We start from the raw sequence: 21,512 nt of genomic DNA, 5'->3' as shown, positions 1-21,512 counted from the left end.
TCAAAAGGGTGCCAGAAAAGGAAGGCTGTTGTGCTGGGAGAGTTGGGTGGTGGAGGAGGAGCTCCTGGCGTCTCCACCAGGAAAACCACCCCACTGCTTAGGGGAGACCAGAGGTAACCAGCTGACCCAGCCCAACTTGTCTTGGCCCAGGTGGCACCTGGGAGCTCTTCCACACCAGTTTCTATATTTTTTTTCCAAATTTTTTTATTAGTTTTACAAAAATTTTACAAACACAAACAAATAAACAAACAAACACACAAACAAACATGTATAATTTCATGTCCTTTTTTCCCTTAAACCTTACTTCGTCGACTTCCCCGTACCTCCCCTTTCTGCATCCCAATTTCCAAAATTATTTCAGCAAATCCTACCCCTTAATTTTATCGAATTTTTCCCTTATTCTTTTCTTTTACTTAATCTTTTACAGCTGTAACCCCCATTTTTCCCTAAAACCTTGACATTTTAACCTTCATTAATTTTGCAATATTTCTTAAGATAAATTTTAAATTTCTTCCAATCTTCTTCCGCCGTCTCTTTCCCCTGGTCACGGATTCTGCCGGTCATTTCAGCCAGTCCCATATAGTCTATCACCTTCATCTGCCATTCTTCCAGAGTGGGTAGATCTTGTGTCTTCCAGTGCTTTGCGATGAGCCACACCGGTTTCTAAGGGAGAGGAAGAGCAGTGCTTCCAGTTCCTACCTTGCAGAGCTGGTTCAGGAGGGACCACCATGGCAGATGGTGTCGGAAGCCCCTGGAAGAGGCTGTAGAAATCACGCTTCCACCATCCCTCTCTGGATAAAGGCCACCCATCAGGACATCAATGCCAGTTGGGTCCCAGACTGGAAGGGGTCTAGACCAGTGGTTGCCCAAGTGGGCAATGCTGCCCCTAGGGGGGATTACCTAGGGGGGCTGCAGGGGGGCACTGGAGGTGCAAACGACTATCAGGCTTCGGAAAGCTCATATCCCAGAACCAAGCTCCATCAGTTCTGTTGAATTAACTATATTGAATAGTTTTCACTGGATGTTAAGTAAGCCTGCAATTAATAGTTGCTGTTCTGAATTTTAGTTTGTTTTCTTGAGTGAGTCGTGCAAACTGCTATTCTGAAGAATGTTTTTTATAGCATAGGGTAAGGAGGACCTGAGGGTGGTTTTATGGAACCAAGGGACTGACGAAGGTTTAGACATTCCGTAACTTCTAGGAATGCTTGCAGTGGTCCCACCGCAACCCTTTCAGCCACCTTCCTCCAAAATTCTTTCCCTCAGATACGGAGCGTGACTTTGGCGTTGACCCACCTTCTGCATTATCATCTCCTGATGCGCGGAGAGATGTGGAACATCCTCACTGGCCTTACAAAGAGCATCTCTGCCCAGACGGCGGTGGAAATCTCACTTCCTCTTATGTGTATGTGATGAGCCAATAACGCTAGTGGGATTTCAAGAAGTTCTGTAAATGATAGAGGACGATTGTATTGATGAAAACTAAGTGTGTGAAGGTTTATAAAAAGCAATACGAAATTAGGAAATGTGTATTTAAAAATTTGAATAATGGATGATTGTCAGAGAGGTTGAAGGAAGTCTAAAAGAGAAAATATGTGATAAATTTAGATTGGATACTATAAATGTATGTTGGAAAATTTAATAAAAAATTAATTAATTAGATAAAAAAAAGGAAATCTCACTTCCTCTCCCTCCAGGACAACGTCTGTTGCTGCTGCTTGTGAGCCAGCCAGCTGCCCCATGTTGGGTGACGTGAAGAGCGGAGACCTGGCTGCTTCTTGCTCCAGCCCAATTCAGGTGAGCAATCCAGGTGAGCATCCCTTGGTGCTGAACAGACCAGGCTCACCTCTGCCCTCCTCTGAGGATCCTGGTTCTGCCAGCATGGCTGAATGCATTGGGAAAGATCCTGAACAGGACCTGATCGGCGGCAGCCGTGGAGCAGGATGGGAAGGACAAGAGGACTCCAGCAGCCCTCCGCCAGAAGCTCCAGGGAACTCCTTGCTGGTCATAGGTGTGTCTGGCGATCAGGTGCCTGCTTGCAGCCCCGCAAAACAGAAAGATGGCGCCTCCGCTCTGGGTTGCTTGGCAGGTGCGCCTTGGGTTTCTCAGAGCTTCAAGGAAGAAAAGGATCCGTGTGGTCCTGGAGAAAGGGAGGACGGCCCCAGCTGCGACACAGCGTACCCCACGGCTTGCTCCCCAGTCATCACAGTCCTGCATAAACCCAAAGCCTCAGCAAACGGGCAGCCAGAGAGTTTCACAAGCTCTGGAGACTTTGGAAACAGAGACCGGTTGCTCCTTCCGTGTTGGCTAGAAGAGGCTGAGTTGAGCTCGCAGCTGGATACAGAGCGCGTGTGCTCAGACGATGAATCTGTGGCCTGTCCTCCTTCTCCGGGCTCCGAAAGAGACTCCTCCATGTCAGGAGACGGTGCTGGGCCTTCCGTGCCTCGGGAGGCTAAGGTGACGGGGCAGTTGGATGGGGAGCAGGGGGCCTCCGACGATGAGTCTGTGCCCTGCCCTTCCCCTCCGGGCTCTGAAGACGCAGGCGCTTCCTCCAGGTCGAGAGGCCCTCCCGGGGCTTCTGGTACCCAGTCACAGAGCGACCGCTGGCCTTACGCTGCTGGAGCACAGAGTGATGACCCGAAAGACTGGGCATCCTGCGAGCAAGACGTTGAGTTTCAGTTGCAGGAGTGCCAGTCTGTCCTCAGAGAGATCTTGCGGTCCCTGGAGTCCCTGGAAGGAATTGACCGGCTGCATATGGAGAAGTGGAGGTAAAATGTTCCCACTTTCTTTTGCTCGTAAATTTTTATAACAGCTTTTTATGATACAAGATAATAAAAAAAAATCTGTATACAAACAAGAAAATGAGAGAGAGAAGCAGGTATGGGGGGAGAGGAGAAGAAGAAAGGAAAAGAAAAAGGGTGTCTCATTCTCTGTCTGTCAGTTACATAAAAAAAATTATTCAAAACATTTGCTGCATGATACCGTCTAACTATTCTACCTTCTAGATTCAGGTAGGTAGCCGTGTTGGTTGAAAAAAATAATTCAGATATCTGAAGAAGTGTGCATGCACACGAAAGCTTATACCCAGAACAAACTTAGTTGGTCTCTAAGGTGCTACTGGACAATTTTTTATTTATTCTACCTTCTATAAACCAGTATTTTCCCAGTTTTCAAGCCTAAATATCATGAGTTCATTTTACTTTCCACACAAAAAGTCCAAAAGGGGCCAGCAATAGTTTTTCTCTAATTAAATGGATTAGCTTTGGCTCCAGTACTTTCAGCAACCTGCCTTCCTACTAAATAATGGTAAATCTTGCGCGGGAAAGTGAGCGCGAGAGCGAGAGCCCAGCAGGTGAGGTGTGGCTTAGACGTCATCAGCAGAGTTTGCACAGCTCCAGCAGAACACGGGAGTCTTCCTGCTTCCCAGGAGTCAGCCTTTTCCAGAGTTCCTGGTTAAAAAGAACTCCTTTCCCACTAGGTTTGGTACAAAGTATAAAGTGTTTATCGTCTCATGGCACAAGCACAAACACTCTGGGTACATAAACTTTTAAGAGATGCTGGTACATCATGAGCTAATCTGCTGTTTTTCTGGTCTTAGAAGGAAACCTTGTAAAGACACAAGAGAGATCCACTAGCCTCTTAGCTCTCCATGCTCTTCTAAACCAAACAGCATGTCCCCTTCATCTCCTCTTCTGAGCAAATTCCTCTCCCTCTTGCCAGTGCTGCTGAAGGCAGCCTTGGCTTTATACCAGCTTCTGCACATGCAGACATTCCTTAGAGGAGGAGACCGGCTTAGGCCCTTTGGGCTTCTTGGCCAGCCAGGGCAGCTGGCAGGATAACCCTGAAGTAACCCAGACATTAGTAGGGGGGAATTGTGGGAATTTTCCAGAGTCACTCAGAGGATGATGAGGAAGCTGAGGATGATGATCAGAGTTCGGATTCCAGCTCAGTGGGCGGTGCTGCTGCTGATGTCAGCGACAGTGATGACACAGCAGACTTCAAGAGCACAAAGGCCTCAATCAGACCATCGGATGGGTCTGACACTGAACTGGAAGGACCACTGTTCACCATTGGCCACTTTTCTCCTAAGAAAGAGGAGATGAGTGCAGGCGGCTTGCCTCTGGTACGCAGATCTGAAAGGGCCACAAAAGGCAGACCTCCAAAGAGATTTGCTGATGAGTTTGCTAAGACGGCAACTGCTGTTCTTAGTAGCTCAGAGAAGGTGTGGGAACCTTCAAGCTTCAAAGAGGTGCAGGAATTAACCTCTAAAGATGCTGAACCATGGCTTAATGCCATGAAGGCTGAAGTTGATTCCTTGAATAGGAACCAAACCTGGGACCTGGTGCCAATAGTCCCAGGAATGAGGCTGGTTGGGCTGCTCAAGACACGGGTTCACCCATTTCCCACATTACACCCGCAAAGATAACTGTTTGAAAAGGTAATCAGACTTCAATGGAATTTAAACTGTGTGCGTATTAGAGTGAAGCTGCTGGTGGCTGATGCTTCGTTCTCTTTCTCCCCTGAAGAGAGCAGGTTGCGTCTCTCCAGAAGGCCACCCAGATGCCCCAGACCCACATTGCGGTGGTGGGCAACACGGGGGCAGGGAAGAGCTGCCTGCTCAACGCCCTTCTAGATGAGGAGGCCGTGCTGCCCACCTCGGCCATGAGAGCCTGCACCGCCGTGGTGGTGGAGGTCTCCCGGGCGGAGGGGAGCAGCCCCTACGAGGCGGATGTGGAGTTTCTCTCCCGAGAGGTAGGTTTGGGCGGCTGGGGGGCAGGTCCCCCCCCGGCTCTCTTCTGCAGGGGCTGGTCTCCTGGGTTGGGGTCCGTGGGGGCACCAGAGGCTAAGACAACCTGGAAGGGGCTAGTGGGGAGCGGAGGGCAACAAAGCAGCCTGGGATTGTTATGGAAGGAAGTGTAAATAACACTGCCCCAGTATCATGTAATAAACGAAAATCTGGCCTTATTCCTTTCTGGGGGACATAAGAGCCCTTATGGAGTCCTTTGTAGGTTCTCCATCGGTCGGAGAAAATAACAGAGGCCAAGCAGAGAACATTGAGAAGCAAAGCAGCTAGTAAGCCTGATCTTTATTGATCTGTTGCAACAGGGTCCTCACTCACCACCCGAAGGAGGGAGGAGGACCCAGAACCAAGGCGTGCCCGCCCCTAAATAGGCATTTTAAATTCCCTGCCCTGGAGCTCAAGACCACCCCCCACAAACATCATACCTACATCACAGAAAGGGCAGTCTACAAAATAATAATAATAATAATAATAATAATAATAATAATAATAATAATTTCTTATTTATACCCCGCCCATCTGGCTGAGTTTTCCCAACCACTCTGGGCAGCTCCCAATCAAGTATTAAAACAATACAGCGTTAAATATCTGAGTGCGTTGTTTATCTCCTGTCTGGCAAGTTACCTATTAATGGTCACTTGACTGGATTACGTATAAAGGTAAAGGTACCCCTGCCTATACGGGCCAGTCGTGTCCGACTCTAGGGTTGTGCGCCCATCTCACTTAAGAGGCCGGGGGCCAGTGCTTTCCGGAGACACTTCCGGGTCCCGTGGCCAGAGTGACGAAGCTGCTCTGGCGAGCCAGCACCAGCGCAGCACACGGAAACGCCTTTACCTTCCCACTACAAAGCGGTACCTATTTATCTCCTTGCACTTTAAGGGTGCTTTCAAACTGCTAGGTGGGCAGGAGCTGGGACCGAAAGACGGGAGCTCACCCCGCCGTGGGGATTCGAACCGCCGACCATACGATCGGCAAGTCCTAGGCACTGAGGATTTACCCACAGCGCCACCTGCGCTTAATTTTTTTTATTTCAATCATAATGCCATTAAACAAATATATTTATTGACAAGCTGCAAGGTGTGCAGAAGATGATCAAGGGTCTGGAAAAACAAGCCTTATGAGGAATGGTTGAAGGAGGTGGGTATGTTTAGCCTGGAGAAGAGGAGGCTGAGAGGAGAGAGGAGAGCCATCTTCCAATATCTGAAGGGCTGCCCCATGGAAGAGCGAACAAGCTAGTTTACTCCCGCTCTGAAAGATAGGATTCAAACCAGTGGATTCAAGTTACAAGAAAGGGCACTCCCTGTAAACATCAGGAAAGACTTTCCGACCGTAAGAGTTGCTTGACAGTGGAAGGGTCTCCCTCAGGAGTGGTGGACTCTCCTTCCTTGGAGGTTTTCAAGCAGAGGTTGGGGGGCTGCTTGCCAGGGACTCTCCAGCTGGGATTCCTGCATTGCAGGGGGTTGGACTAGATGACCCTGTGGGGTCCCTTCCAACTCTACGATTCCGTGATTCTATTTAAAAGCAGCCTTTGCCAAGCTGGTGCCCCCCAGACTGGACTCCCAGCTCCCATCACCTTTGTGCTGGTTGGGGGTGATGGGAGTTGCTTTGAGAGTAATTTATCTATTCTGTTCTCCATCGTGCTTTTCCCTCCTGCAGGAGTGGGAGAAGGAGCTGAAGGCTCTCCTTGAAGACATGAAGGACAAGTCTGGCCACCTGAAGAGGCGCTGCCCGGATCGCAAGACGGAAGCTGGGGCCGCCTACAGCCGCGTGAAGGCCGTCTACGGGAGAGTCGATGAGCTGGAGAAGCTGGAGGAGATGCAGGACGTGACGCAGCACCTGGGGACGGTGAAGCACGTCTGCGCTGAGACGGCAAGTGAAGCGTTTATTGGCATGTGCCTTTGAAACTCTGAAATCGGCTTTGTTGCATCAGTGTCGGCAGAGAAGACTGGCTTTCCATCAGGGAAACCGAGTCCTCCAGTTGAAGGGCTAGTGGTGGATCCTGCATTGCAAAGTCTTTGGGGAAACTTAGCCAGATGGGCGGGGTATAAATAATAAACTATTATTATTATTGATGACTCTTGGGGTCCCTTCCAGCTTTTTGACTTGTTCCAGGCGTATCTTGAAAAGGCACGTTTCGGATGTTGACCTCCCTGCTTCCCTCGCAGGCGACAGAGTTCCGCGCCGCCATCGAGAGGTTCATTGATTCCCGAACGGACAATTTGCGGGAGATGAAAGGCGGGGAGTTTTGGCCCATTGTGAAATGTGTCCGGATCCGTCTCGCCAAGGCTGAAGTGTTGAGGACGGGGGCTGTGCTGGTGGACTTGCCCGGCGTCCGAGACGCCAACGCGGCCAGAGACAGCGTGGCCAAAGAGGTGGGGAACTGCTTCCATGTGTTTGTGGGTTGGACAAGCGTTTGTTGAATGGTCTCTTTAAATTTGAAGGGTCCACAAGATGTGTATTTCTTCAAGGGCCAGAGCAAATAACGTGACCTAGTTTTACAGCTGTGAAGCAGTATAGCCGGTGCTGTTAAGTTATGTTAATTAAGCTGTTGGGTATAGTATATAAAGAGCGGCACCTAGCTCTCTCAGTTCCCTGGTGGATGGGTTGGTGGTTGGGTGATGCTTATTGATATACAGTGGTACCTCGGGTTAAGTACTTAATTCGTTCCGGAGGTCCGTTCTTAACCTGAAACTGTTCTTAACCCGAAGCACCATTTTAGCTAATGGGGCCTGCCGCCGCGCCGCCAGAGCATATCTGTTCTTATCCTGAAGCAAAGTTCTTAACCTGAAGCAATATTTCTGGGTTAGCGGAGTCTGTAACCTGAAGCGTATGTAACCTGAAGCGTATGTAACCCGAGGTACCACTGTGTTGTAAAAGGAGATTTTGTTTTTGTTATTAAAGCCTAGCAAAAGTTACTTTTGCGTTCCTTGTAATGTGTGGTCTCCCCAGCACGCCTTCTTCAGCGCACCTAATCTGCAAAAAGCCAAAATCTTTGCTCTCCTGGACCCCGGAGCGTTTCTCCCTGGCATGATCCTGGTTGTGTATCATTGCTTTTGCTCAAACCGCCAGGTTGCGGGTCTGCTGGGTGTCGGCAGAGCCGCCTTGGCTTAGCAGACGCTTCCTTCCTCCCCCGCAGTACCTGAAGAACTGCCGTGCCGTCTGGGTGGTGGCCAGCATCACGCGAGCCGTGGACGACAAGACGGCGAAGGAGACCCTGAGTGCGAGTGTGCGCAGGCAGCTGCTGATGGACGGCCTGTACGGCAGCCTGGCCTTTGTCTGCACCAAGTCGGACAGCTTCAACATTACAGATATAGTCAGGTAACCTCGGTTTGTGCTCCTCTGTTGTGGATGGGCAGAGAGAGGCACCGTAGATTGGCACCCCCAAATCACACAATGCTCTTTCTTAGCCGTTGTGAGTGGCTGTGTTGATGATTTAAAGATCCCAGGCTGCCTGGGCATTGAGCTTGGACCATAAAGGGGGGGGGTGGCTTGCTGCTTAATGGCCAGTGGGACAGAGGATGCTCTGAGACAGCCGCCCTCCCAGGTGTTTTGGACTGCAAGGCCCATCAGCCACAGCCAGCCTTGCCAGTTGCCAGGGATCATGGGAGTTGTAGTCTAAAGCAAGTGGAGGACATTGAGTTGTTGGGTAGCCTAGGATTCTGTCCTCCCATCGGTGCTGCTGGAAAGCTAGTGGTTAAAGTGGACTCTCTTGTGAGGAGGCTTGGCTCCCCCTGAAAGTGCTCAGTCGCCCGAATCTTGCAGGAACCTGGACTTGAGAAGCGAGATTCAGCCCATCGAAGATGAAGTGAGAGAGCTGGATAATCAGAAGATGCAAGCCGAGAGGCAGAAGGAAAGGCTCTATGCATCTTTGCAGCAAGAGGTTTGTAAAAACCACCCATCAAAGTGGTTTGCCCCTGGCCCAGCTGGACGTGCCATCTCAGAAACCTCCTTTGCTCCCCTGCTGAAGCAGCTGCAGCAAGAGATTCGCAGAACTGCAGAGTTGCAAGATGCTGAGGGTCCTGAGCAAAGCTCCCTGCGCTTCCCCCTCCCTTAAGAGGCCCTTATTCCCACTGCCTCGCAGGGGGGCCGCCTGGCTGTCTCTTGGAGGGCTGGATCGGGGCCCAGGAGACCAGCCTTGCTTGCCCCTCTTGAAAGACAGCCCCTTCTGTGTTGGGAGAGCCCAAACTCCTCACGCCTCTCGACAGAGCCTGCTTTTAAGGCTTGCGAGATGAGCAGACGGAGAGATGCTACTGACGTCTCGCAAGGCCCATCGAGTCGAGGGAGCGCCTTCTTCTCCAGGGCCATCTCAATTTTGTATTTTAAAAAGAACAACTCAGAATTCAAATTTGGCACTGAGCAAAGCAGAATTCTTTCACCTGTGTGAATTGTGTGTGTTTGATTCCTGCCAGGGCTGGACCACCCATGAGGCAAGGGGAGGCAGCAGGATCCCTGGGGCAGAGGGTCATGATATAGATCTTTATTCTCTCTTTGCTCCTGGTGTTGATCTTCGCTCCCTGCTTCTTCCCTGGTGGGGCGGGGCGGGGGGGGCATTTTGTGGTTTGCCTCAGGTGGCAAGATGTCTTGGGCCGGCCCTGATCCCTGCTAGGCTGGATATTCCCGCAACCCTGGGTAATGCCGCATGGCAACGAAGACCCAGCTTAGCGCCAGAGACGTGCTTTCTTCCTGGGGAGGGCTTAGAGGCAAGAAGAAACCCAGTTTCTCTAGGCTAAACTCTTCCCAGGCCTTTGGGGCAGCGGCTGCCTTTTGTTCTCTTGCTATCACAAGCCACCGGTAACGCTCTGTGTGTTTTTGAGCAGCAGCCATCGCCGTGGGAGAGACCAGGATGCGATGCCTCCGATTCAGCCTGGCTTCAAAGACGCCACGACCTTCTGGAGAAGGAGTTCAGAGTAGGTCTTGTATCTTGCCACCTCCAAGCCCAGGCACGGCTGCTTTTCGTCCTCCTTGTTTCCCCCTTGCTTGGGAAAGCCCTCCTGGTTCGTCTGTCCCCCCCCCCCCCGCAACCTTCTTGTGGTTGTAGCTGGTTTTGCTTGTGCCTCAGTTCCCCCCTTGTTGCTTCTCTCCTGTCTAGATCAGCGCCTTGCAGAGGCAGAAGGAGGCGAAGCTGCGCGAGATTAGCCTGGTCTGTGTCCGGGCCCGGAATAAGTATTCCAAGGAGCAGATTCAGTTGGAGTTCAGCGCCAGCGTGGAGGTAGGACTGAGTCGCTGGGGTGGAGGAGCGAGGGGCTGGCATTTGCTTTGCCTGGTGAGGCAGCCTTGGCAGCAGGTCCACAGGGGCTTTAGCCGGGAGGAGAACCTGCTGCACAAAACACGCATGAAACGCAGTTGAGATGGGGGCCGTCCTCCTATGTCTGCAGGGTTCAGGGCTGCCACATGGCAGGTGGAGCAATATTCTGCTCCAAAAGAGTAGGACCCAAACTGATGGAAAGAAAGGAGATTCCTACTAAACAATAGGAAGGAATTTCTGACATTCGCAACCCACAGTGGCGCGTCTGCGCATGCGCAGGTTGCGATTCGGTGCTTCTGCGCAAAGCGTGATTTAGCGCTTCTGCACATATGCGACCCCCGTTCCGGTACTTCCGGGTTTCGGCTGGTCCATAACCCGAAAAACGCAATCTGAAGCGTCTGTAACCCAAGGTATGACTGTATTAATACCAGAACAATGTTTTTTAATGTATTCCTTCACGCAAGTCCACTCCTCTATCTGTTTTTGGTCTGACTGGCCTCTTCCCACTGCTGTAAGTCTTGCTAATTCTATGTATTCACTAAATCTTATTTGCCATTCTCTTATTGAGGGAGTTTTTTATCCCATTTTTTTGCTATAATCATCCTGGCCACAGCAGTTGCATATAAGAAAACTTTTTTCCTAGTTTCAGGAATGTTAGTCGATAAAATTCCCAAGAGGAACGCCTCTGATTTTTCATTACATGATATTTTAAGCATTTTTAAAAGTTCCTCTTGAATGTCGCTTCAAAATTGTTTGATATATGCACACTCTCACCACATATGATACATTGTTCCTTTCTCTGTTTTGCATCTCCAGCACAAATTAGATTTTGATTTATAAATTTTCACCAATTTAACCAGGGTTAAATACCATTGGTATAGCATTTTCATTATATTTTCTCTAATTGTGACGCAGGCTGTGAATTTGATAACATATTTCCATAATTTCTCCCATTGGTCTAATCAAATCGTGTGGCCTATATCTTTGGCCCACTTAATCATAACTTCCTTCACCTCTTCATCTTTTAATTCCCATTCTAATAATTATACATTTTAGAGAATATGTTTTTAGGACTTTTTAATAACTCTGTTTGTAATTTTGATTCTTCTTTGCCAAATCCGGTAATCTTATCCTGCTTGAATAGGTGATCAATTTGGTAATATTGTAGCCATGTATTACAATATTGGCTAAGTTCTTCATATGGTCTTAACCTTAATTTGGTCCTTGATCTTCTTTTACTAATTGCTTGATATGTGGCCCATTTTCCTTCCGTATTTTTCTTTTTAGCAGATAATACCTCTAATGGTGGTATCCACCATGTTGTTTTGGGCTCTAACAATCTTTGATGTCTTTCCCAGGCTTTATATGTTGTTGTTTAGTCGTGTCCGACTCTTCGTGACCCCCTGGACCAGAGCACGCCAGGCACTCCTGTCCTCCACTGCCTCCCGCACTTTGGTCAAACTCATGCTGATAGCTTCGAGAACACTGTCCCACCATCTTGTCCTCCGTCGTCCCCTTCTCCTTGTGCCCTCCCAACATCTTTCCCAACATCAGGGTCTTTTCCAGGGAGTCTTCTCTTCTCATGAGGTGGCCAAAGTCTTGGGGCCTCAGCTTCAGGATCTGTCCTTCCAGTGAGCACTCAGGGCTGATTTCCTTCAGAATGGAGAGGATCTTCTTGCAGTCCATGGGACTCTCAAGAGTCTCCTCCAGCACCAGAATTCAAAAGCATCCATTCTTTGGCGATCAGCCTTCTTGATGGTCCAGCTCTCACTTCCACACATCACTACTGGGAAAACCAGAGCTTTTACTACACGGACCTTTGTTGGCAAAGGTGATAACTACCTTCTAATAATGGTAGAGCTTCTTGTTGTAGGACATGACCAGGAAAGCAGCATCTCCTGAGAGCGAGGAGGACGGTGACGAAGACCTGGAGGAAGCTGATGCCACCAGGTCTGACTCTGGCAACGCTGGGGAAGTTGAATCCCTTCGCGGCAAGCTTCGGGTGTTCACGGTCAGCTCTACGGAATATCTCAAGCTCCTCGGGAAGCTGATCAGAGACGGGCAGCCTCAAGTCTTCCACGACCCCCAGGACACAGGTACTCGGAGGGGGGGGCTACTTCCTCGGGAGAACAGACTGCCCTTGCAAGTCAGATGCACAAACCAGCGGCCGTTTGCGGTGGGTGGACCCCATCCTCTTGCCGACATGCAGGGCGCCTCTTCCGGAATATGAAGGAAGGTGCGCCTGCTGTGTGTTTATTCCCCGTTTTCCTTTTATCCAGAAATACCGGCCTTGAAGGCGTTTGCCATGCGCACAGCCTTGAAGCACAGCATGGGGGCGGCAGAGAAGCTCATCCGGGACTTGGCTCGGGTCCTCAGCCAAATAGTGAATTACCTGACCAGCCAGAGAGCAGAGGTGAGCAGGGGCCCAAAGGTTTGGGAACGGGCTTCTTCCTCATGAAAACAGCAGTGGTGAGAAGCTTGCCTGTAGTAGAACGAGCACCAAAAGTTGTATTTCCCACCGCAGGGCTTGTCCACACTTCTGCTGGAGCCATGCCTGGGAAGCCGGCATTTGCGTGGTTGTCCCCTTGCTGAGCTCTGCTCTTTAGCGATGGATCGGAACAAATGGCTATCAGGGGAGAACCTGAATTGCCCTTTCCTCCAATTGCGTGCAGAAGGGAAGAAGAAGAAGTGGGACAAGTGCATATGAGCCCTTAGACATGCTTGCCTCTGGCATTCTCCTGCGGCTCAGACTTCAATCTGAGCCAGAGAAGAACTGTCTTAGGCCTGGTCTCCTACTACAGTGCTAACACGGTTCTCGAACTTAATCCGTTCCAGGAGTCTGTTTGACTCCTGAAACCATTCGAAAACCTAGGCGCAGCTTCCGATTGGCTGCAGAAGCTTCCTGCACTCCCATTGGACGTTTGGCTTCCGAAAAATGTTCGCAAACCAGAACACTTACTTCCAGGTTTGCGGCATCTGGGAGCCAGTTTGTTTGGGAGCCAAGCCGTTCAGGATCCAAGGTACCCCTGTATAACCAGGCGCTGAGCATAGGGCACGCTGCCATTCCTTTCCTGCCCTGCCGCAGAATCATTTGCAATGAGAGGTGCATTCTCCTGCAGCCAGAATAGCGTCCGGGGCCAGGAGGTGGCAGGTGTGAAGGGAAGCCTGGCGGGCAGAGAGAGAAGACCCTGCTGCATTACCAGTTAAATAATAATACTCTGGGGTCCAGCAGCGTCCCATTGGGGCTCAGGTTTCGGGAAAATGAATTGCTTTTTCCCAGAGCTGGCTAAGGGAGTTCCCTCCACCCCTTGGTAGGCCCTCTGTGGCCTGATCCTGCAGCCAGGCTCTTCCACTGTTCTTAGGAGGGCTTGGAAGAAGGGTGCAAGGTGACTTGTGCCCTGCAAGGGTGCAACTCGTCATCCTCAACCTGCGGAGTCACCTCTCGGTTGCTGCTTACAGAGAGCCCTGCAGCCTCTCATATCCCTATACCAGCTGCACTGGCTCCCGGTGGAGTACAGGGTCAGGTTCAAGGTGCTGGTTTTAACCTTTAAAGCCCTATACGGCCTAGGACCCTCGTACCTACGGGACCGCCTCTCCTGGTATGTCCCACAGAGGACCTTACGATCTTCAAACAAAAACATCTTGGAGGTCCCAGGCCACAGGGAGCTTAGGCTGGCCTCAACCAGAGCCAGGGCTTTTTTGGCCGTGGCCCCGATTTGGTGGAACGCTCTGTCACAAGAGACTAGGGCCCTGCGGGACTTGACATCTTTTCGCAGGGCCTGCAAGACAGCTGTTCCACCAGGCCTTTGGCCAAGGCACAGTCTGACCCCCTCCTTTGGTAATCCTCACAGAACTCTAGCCCAGTGGTTGCCATTAATTTGATTTTGAATTGATTTTATAATGAATTGATTTTAGAATGTATTTCAATTAATTGATTGTAATTTTATGTAAACTGTGTTACTTTTACTGTTAGCTGCTCTGAGCCTGGCTTCGGCTGGGGAGGGTGGGATATAAATTTAAAAATATTATTATTATTATTATTATTATTATTATTATTACTACTGCTACTACTATTATTATTATTCCTCCCCAGACCGACATCCAGGAGAGTGTGTGGCAGTCCCTGCAGCAGCTCCCCAGCCTCCTCCAGGAGGCCATCGACGGCAGCCTCCGCGACACCCGGCACTGCTTGGAAGGCCTTCTCTTTGCCAGCCTGGCCAAGGGCACCAGCCGGGCCAAGGAGCTGTGCCAGGACGTCGTCAGGAGCTGGGGCTGCCCTGTAAGTCAGAGCTCCTCTCTTCCTGAAAGCCTTGTGTGCCACAGAAAATGTGCGGAGGGAGACCAAGCTGGTGTTGGCCGGCTTTTTAAAAGATGAAGCCCTTTTTCAATAGCAAGTCCCAGGTCTTGAGGCAGCAGCAACCACATTTATTGTGTGTTCGTTTCTGCTTAAATATGATGTTGATGCAGAGCACTCTGCCCCCCCCAACAATAATGCTTAAATGGCCCCCCACCCCACCCACCACTGACTTAGGGGAGTCCAAAGTGTCTTGGGGTGCCAGGCTGGGTAAGGCTGATAGAAGCAAGGCAGGAGGGAAGCCTGGCCTCCCCTGCTGGCTTAATTCCTCCATTTTCATGATATAGCGGGATACAGACCCTCTTCTAAAGAATAATATACAAAAGCCAGCCCGCTTTGCAAAGGCCACGATCCACCAGGATCCTTTTAGCACTGGCTGGAATGGGTGGGCATCCTGTGACGCTGAATGTTGGGAGACTCAGGAGAGAAAAGGGAGTCCTCCTGGCAGCACTGCTAGGCGTGGGAGGCAGCAACGCCTCTGAATATCGGTTGGTGCAAAGTGCAGGGATCTTGGGCTCAGATCCTGCTCGTGTTGGGATACTGCCAGGGAGACAAAGGCCAACAGGCCTCCACGTCGTCTCCGGACGATCCGTCAACCTCTGGTAGAACAGCAGTATCAGTCAATTAGCGACACGAGCCTCAGAAATAGTAGTCGACATGCCAGGACTCGTGCATGCCCTTTTCGCAGAGCGAAAGATGCACCCAGGAGCGCAGCATATATACAGCTTTATTCAGCGTTGGTCAGAACAAAGGGAAAACATGACTGCCTGCCTGCCTGTCGAGGCAACAGAGTGAAAACGAAAGCTATATACAAAACAGAAACTTCCTGTGAGCCGGAAGTACTCAGGCTGTGACTCACGACAGCCTGTCCTGACGGAGCCAGCTGTCACAAATGGCGCAGTTTAGCATAAAATAAAGACACTGAGAGCCAGCAATATTTTCAGGATGGTATGAGCAGCTCCTTTCAAACTTCTCTCCTCTCCCGTAACTTTTATTATCCTTTGTTCTCTCCTCTCGCATGGCCGTTTGCTAATGTCTCACGTTACCTACGTCCGGTCATGGCTTAAACCCACCCACAACCATATAAGGTTATACTGCCCAGAGGGGGAGCATAACTCCATATAAGGCTATGCACTTAATACACTGCAAGGCACGGACATGCAGGTCACCAAGGTCAGCGAGGCACCAGGTGGCACTACAAGCCTTTTCCATGACTTCCTGGCTCCCACAGTCCCCTTTTTAAGGTGGAACGGAAATATCCTAACAGCTCGCTGGTGTCCCACAGTGTTCAGCCACCAGAAGAACAAGATGCTGGATTGATGGGCCATTGGACTGATCTTACAGGCTCTCCTTGCATCTCCTGCTCCTTTCTGTGGGGCTTAGGCAGAAGAGCCCAGAGTCTCATGTGCCCAAACTGGGGGTGGGGAAGGGGAGCCACCCAAAGGGAGCGCCCACCCTGTGCCTCCTTGTTTTGGCGACTGCCAGGGAAGCCTTCCATTTGTGTCCTTGAGTTGGTCGTCTGATTCTGTGGGGTTTTCTTCCATGCCTCTGCCTCTGGAGAACATCCCCGCCCAGCCTTGGCCAGCTCCGCTTTTCAAGCCACACTCTCTATTCCTCCCTTTGCAGGTGAATGGCTACCCACACGCCACATACCGGGCCGTCTGCAACCACCACGGTCTCTACGCCTCTCCGACCCTCAACTGCGTGGTGGATTTCAACAGCCACCTCACCAAACCGATCTGGGAGGCGCTGGCTGGGACGTGGAATGAGGTCTTCAAGTACGTCCCATTTTGCTCGGGGCAGCCATGGGAATGAGGGGCCAGGCTAGGTGTCCTCATAGTATTAAAAGAGACGCGGGTGGCGCTGTGGTCTAAACACTGAGCCTCTTAGGCTTGCCGATCAGAAGGTTGACAATTCAAATCCCCACGTCGGGGTGAGCTCCTGTTTCTCTGTCCCAGCTCCTGCCAGCCTAGCAGTTTGAAAGCACACCAGTGCAAGTAGATAAACAGGTACCGCTGTGGCGGGAAGGTAAACAGCATTTCTGTGTGCTCTGCTTTCCATCATGATGTTCCGTTGCACCAGCAGCGGTTTAGTCCTGCTGGCCACATGACCCAGAAAGCTGTCTGTGGACCAACGCCTGCTCCCTCGGCCTGAAAGCGAGATGAGCGCCACAACCCCAGAGTCGCCTTTGACTGGACTTAACCGTCCAGGGGTCCTTTAGCTTTTTTGGGCGGGGCCCCGAGGGTCATCCACTTCAGTGCAGGGATCCCAGCTCAAGAATCCCTGGCATGTGGCCATTCAACCTCTGCTTGGAAAACCTCAAAGGGAGGCGAGTCCACAACCTTCTGAGCGACTCCATTCTGTCATCCTCGACATTTAGATACCGCTTCCTGTGTGAATTCCCAAAGTGGTTAACATAAAACGCATAAATCAAAGAGGGAAAATGCATGTGCCGCAATTTAAAAATGAAGCATGCCAAGAAGTACATTGGTAGAAACAGAGAAGCCGTCAATGAAACATTTGGCTAAATATCAATAAATAATGAAACGGAGCAGGATGTGGGTGAACCTTATGCCGGGGGGGGGCGGCCTGCACCCCTCCTCCTCCTGCACACAAAATCTTCCCTCCCAGCCCAGTCCGCCCTCATTGGCCGCCTGGCCTGGGCGCACAGTTCTGAGGCCAGCTCCAATGGCACTCTCGGAGAAGGGCCGGCTGGCTGAGTTGCAGCCCTGGAGGGAAGAGCTGCGTGGCTGCTGCTGGGGAGGGCAGCCAGAGACACCCCTACGAGGGTCTCAGGGGCCAAAGGCTGCGTGTATGGGACTCGGGGAGGCCAGGGGTGGGGAGGTGGGCGCTGTGCCCTTGCAAGGGGGCCCGGAGGAGGGAGGTGGAGCAGCCGGCTCTCTCCCAACCCTTCTGTGCCTGTTCTTCCTCCTAGCTGTCAGCTGAAAGAGTCCATTCAGGGCTTCGCTGCTGCCATCTTGGAGAAGCTGAGGCGCTTCTTCAAAGACCTCCGGAAGAAGCTCTGCAAGCACAGCGGGGTGGCAGCTGCAATACACGCCTATCGCCGCCAGCAGATGGAGGCGGCTTCTGCGAGGGTGAGGCTGGGGAAGTGGGGGGGGGGGCTCTCTGCCTCGGTTGCCCCTGAGGTCCCGGGGGGGGGCATTATTAGGTTGTGTTTGTGTGTTGTTGTTGTTTCGTTCTTGTTTTTATTCTGTATTTTGTGTTTTTTACGCTGCGAACTGCCCTGAGATCTACAGATGAAGGACGGTGTGCAAATTTAATAGTTGTTGTTTTTTAAAGTCAATTTGCAAAGAGGTTGGGGTCCTGTGGGGCGAGTGGTGGGTTTGTGAGGGACCACGTGGGTCGGAAGGCTCATCCAGACTCCTGAACCCTTCCCTCAGTTGCTCAACTTCACCCTGAGTCTGATGGATTACATCACTGAAAGGCAGAGGAGCTTTTCCCGCATCCTGACGCCAGAGATCCGGACACGCATGGAGCCAGCGTATGCAGGTGAAGAATGGCATAGAAGGGCCGGGGGGGTGATGCTGGCCGAGATGGCTCTTGCTCTGCCCCCCCCCCCCACGGTGGGAGGCAGCTGGAAACCGCAGGAGGGGAGATCAGACCCTGCTTTGGGGTTTCCCACAGGATGCGGGACTCAGTGAGCCCCTTTGGCCTTCTCTTAAGCTCTTATGGAATTTCCTAAGCTCTTAGGTCCTTATGGGAACCCCAGGAGGGGAGAGCGCTCAAAGCGTGATGAGCAGGGGGAGTCTCTGAGGAAGCTGGGAGGGTTTTGCAGTATGGTAGGATCCGGTCCATCAAGGAAGTCTTGGGGGGCAGAGTTGGGGGGGGGGGTCCCACGTGTCAGGGCTCTGCGTTGTGCTGATGTGCCTCGTGGTTCCCCTCCAGCTTGCACCCAGATGTCTGGCCCTGGCTACTTCCAGCGGATGAAGGCCTGCATGGAGCATTTCATCAGCACGGAGAAACACGCCGTCTTCGATTCGGCTGCAAACTTGCTGCAGGAGCGGCTGAAACTGCTGCAGGTGAGTTTGTGGGCCGTTCCAGAGAGCAGAGAAACCCTAGTGGAACTTTCTGGGGGTGGCGTCTTGCCTTGGCGCTCTCCCCTCATTCCTCTGTAGGTCTCTGACTGATAGGATGATTGGTTCCGCGCTCCCTTCTCAGTCGGCAGGACACCGGAAGTCAAGGACCATAGAATTGTAAAGTGGGGAGGGAACCCGAGGGTCATTAGTCTGCGATCTGCCAGGGCCACAGGATCTCCCCACCTGTGTCTCTCTGTTGGAAAGAAAGCCCCCGTGTTGCGCGCAGGTGGCTCTGAGTGCCCCCCCCCCGTGCGCTCATAGCGGGGGCAGGCGGTAGAAGGAGCGGGGGGGGGGGCGGCTTCTAGGGCCAAGTGCCTCAGTGCGGCGCTGTTTCCTTCCAGCAACACATCGGAGCGAGGTTTCAGGATTTGGCCCAGGAGCTGCAGACATCCCTGAAAATGCAGCTTGAGCCGCTGCTGAAGCCTGTGCAGAAGAACGCAAAGATAACCTCAGGTACGGCTGTGCCCCCCCCACCATGGCACCCTCAGAGGGACATGCAGCCTTGATGCTCCAGGGGTGGAGGCAAGTTTTAGAAACTCCTCTTTCCAGGACCATCTTCCGTTGAATCCAACCATTCTCTGGGAAAGTGCAAGTGGGCGGCTATTAATGTGGGGTTTCTGCCACTTGTCTTGGCCTGGCCTGCGTCTTACGATGCCCTGCTGTGTCACTGGCATCTCAGGTCTTCTGGGCATCTTGGGTCCCTTCCCATTCTACGATTAATTGGTCCATGAGGGGTGAGCATCCAACCTCTGCTTAAAGGCCTCCAAGGAAGGAGAGCCCCCACCTTCTGAGGGAGCCCCTTCCACTCTCAAACTGCTCTTACATGCAGACATTGGAGCTTTTTAACTTCAGCAGGTTTACTCCGAGTAGGGCTGTGTTTCATACCACCTTATATACGTAATAAGCGTTAGGAAAAACGAGATTCCACGGTGCCTGGTAGCCAAGTGGGGGGCTGCCTTTTCTTATGCTTGTGGGTGGGAATCTTGTCAAGGGGTGAGGGGGGCATTTCCTGCGCCCCTGCCACACACGTGGCCCACTTCTGTGCGTGAAAAAGATTGGAGGGTTGCTGATTCTTGGTCATAGTTCGGACGCACCTGTTTGGCTCCTAAGTCTTTGCTTGCCAGGGGAGGGGGAGGCTGTGGAAGACCCCGGGGGGAAAGAAGGTGTGTGGGGTTCAGGTGGCCATGTCTGGGTTCGTGGGGCCTTAAGAGAGAGATTAACAGACTTTTTGGGTTCCTCCCCCCCCCAACAGAATTAATGACCATCTGCGCCAAGGTTGACAAGATTTGTAGGCGCTCCTGCGTCAGTTACAGCCTTCCCTGCCCCACAGAAAGAGAGGACAGTTTCCCTGAAATGAGGAGGGGCCTGCAGGGGAGTCAGGATCCCCCGAGCTCCTTGGCCGCATGCGTGGATGTCCGGATCGGAGCCGTCTCTCTCGCACCCGTCCAGGTAAAACGAATTAACATCTGATACCCTTTCAAATGTGTTTCTGCAGGGACGGGGGTTATTGGTTTGCTTTCGTCCTGGCTTTTATTATGTGTTTTGCTTTTTTTATCTTGCGTTTTTGTGTTGTGAACTGTTCTGAGATCTGCGGGTGGAGGGTGATGTACAAATTCAATAGGCTGAGCCTTGGGAGGAATCCCAGAGGAGCCCCTTCTGGGCCTCCTGTCCCAAGCAGGGCACCCCCTTCTCTGCCTCTGCCTGATTTTGCTTCCCCACCTGAATTCGGATTCTTTGTGTTTTGATCGGAGGGATGCTCCAGGATCTGTTTTAGGAAACAAAGCCGCAGGTTAATCAGAATTTTATTTTTTTAAAACGTTTCTCTACGTATATTTAATTGTAACATAGCACAATATAACTTTGTACAACTCACTATACAGTTGTACCTCAGTTTAAGAACAGTTCAGTTTAAGAACGATTCAGTTTACAAACTTCGCAAAACCAGAAATAGTGTCTCGGTTTGAGAACTTTACCTTGGTCTAAGACCAGAATGCAGGGTTAAACCACAGAGCCTAAGACTTGCCGATCAGAAGGTGAGCTCCTGTTGCTCGGGCCCTGCTCCTGCCAACCTAGCAGTTCGAAAGCACATCAAAGTGCAAGTAGCTAAATAGGTACCACTCCGGTGGGAAGGTAAACGGCGTTTCCGTGCGCTGCTCTGGTTCACCAGAAGCGGCTTAGTCCTGCTGGCCACATGACCCGGAAGCTGTATGCTGGCTCCCTTGACCAGTAAAGCGAGATGAGCGCCACAACCCGAGTCGGTCGCGACTGTACTGAACTGCCAGGGGTCCCTTTTTACTCAGATGTTTAGAAACTTTGTATGCTCCTTAATTTGTTTTAATACCTTCTGTTGCCCCTCAGCTCCCTCAGGTGACTCTGTACCCTTATGGCTCCAAGAGGGCAGGGGAGCTCCTGCAGCCACGGCTGGAGAAGAAGCACAAAGGCCCAGCCGCAGCGCCTGGGGCAGGATGTGGCCCTGCCGGGCTCCCCTCTCGGAGGTAAGCTGCTCTAGAGGAATTCCTGGCGAGTAACAGAATCACAAGATTTTAGAGCGGGGGGGGGGGGGAGCTCAAGGGTCCCGGAACCACAGCTAAAAAGACTCCAGCTGCAGGAACTCCTCCTTGCCCTCGAAAGGGGCCAGATCCAGGGCGCTTGACGCGAGTTGCTGGTCTGCCCTGGGACTTGCCAGGAGGGCCCCGGCCTGCTCTTGGGCCGTTCATCCGTGTTAGTCAGGAGAGGAGCTGGGGGGGTGCGGAATGGGAGGAGCCCCCCCCTTGTGTTGGACGTGGAGGGTGGGGCTCATGCTGGTGCTTGAGCTCTTTCCCAACGTGGCTTTCTCCAGCTCCAGGGGGACCATGGAAGCCAAGCCCGGGACCTCCCCCCCGGCCCTGGAGGGCTGCCAGCAGGAGACCGGCCTTCTCTTTGGAGCCCCTCCGCCCCACGTAAGTGCTGCCCTGGGACCCTGGAACTCCGGTTGAAAGCGTCTTCTCGGGAGGAGGAGGCATAGTCATTATTATTATT

The 21,512-nt window shown here is 51.8% G+C and overlaps 1 protein-coding gene across 2 annotated transcripts in view; it reads left to right on the top strand.

The window, feature by feature from the left end:
• Nucleotides 1-21,512, top strand: part of NUGGC (nuclear GTPase, germinal center associated) — a 30,654-nt gene that overhangs the window by 4,731 nt on the left and 4,411 nt on the right. The window contains exons 2-21 of one of the 2 annotated variants that reach the window (XM_082235393.1): nucleotides 1,264-1,402; nucleotides 1,695-2,765; nucleotides 4,524-4,749; nucleotides 6,455-6,667; nucleotides 6,964-7,170; nucleotides 7,935-8,116; nucleotides 8,561-8,678; nucleotides 9,616-9,705; nucleotides 9,888-10,007; nucleotides 11,917-12,139; nucleotides 12,323-12,456; nucleotides 14,137-14,322; nucleotides 16,024-16,175; nucleotides 17,333-17,492; nucleotides 17,799-17,907; nucleotides 18,304-18,437; nucleotides 18,836-18,947; nucleotides 19,747-19,943; nucleotides 20,862-20,989; nucleotides 21,334-21,433. In XM_082235393.1, the coding sequence (XP_082091519.1) occupies nucleotides 1,264-1,402; nucleotides 1,695-2,765; nucleotides 4,524-4,749; nucleotides 6,455-6,667; nucleotides 6,964-7,170; nucleotides 7,935-8,116; nucleotides 8,561-8,678; nucleotides 9,616-9,705; nucleotides 9,888-10,007; nucleotides 11,917-12,139; nucleotides 12,323-12,456; nucleotides 14,137-14,322; nucleotides 16,024-16,175; nucleotides 17,333-17,492; nucleotides 17,799-17,907; nucleotides 18,304-18,437; nucleotides 18,836-18,947; nucleotides 19,747-19,943; nucleotides 20,862-20,989; nucleotides 21,334-21,433 (4,001 nt within the window). Of the gene's footprint in view, nucleotides 1-1,263; nucleotides 1,403-1,694; nucleotides 2,766-4,523; nucleotides 4,750-6,454; nucleotides 6,668-6,963; nucleotides 7,171-7,934; nucleotides 8,117-8,560; nucleotides 8,679-9,615; nucleotides 9,706-9,887; nucleotides 10,008-11,916; nucleotides 12,140-12,322; nucleotides 12,457-14,136; nucleotides 14,323-16,023; nucleotides 16,176-17,332; nucleotides 17,493-17,798; nucleotides 17,908-18,303; nucleotides 18,438-18,835; nucleotides 18,948-19,746; nucleotides 19,944-20,852; nucleotides 20,990-21,333; nucleotides 21,434-21,512 lie in introns of both variants that reach the window. The other variant, XM_082235392.1, reaches the window with a different exon arrangement.

This window comes from Podarcis vaucheri (genome assembly GCF_965113315.1).
Source record: "Podarcis vaucheri genome assembly, chromosome: 8".
NCBI classification, from domain to species: Eukaryota; Metazoa; Chordata; class Lepidosauria; order Squamata; family Lacertidae; genus Podarcis; species Podarcis vaucheri.
The sequence above is the reverse complement of the archived record's forward strand: the minus strand, read 5'-3'. Positions and strand labels throughout refer to the sequence as shown.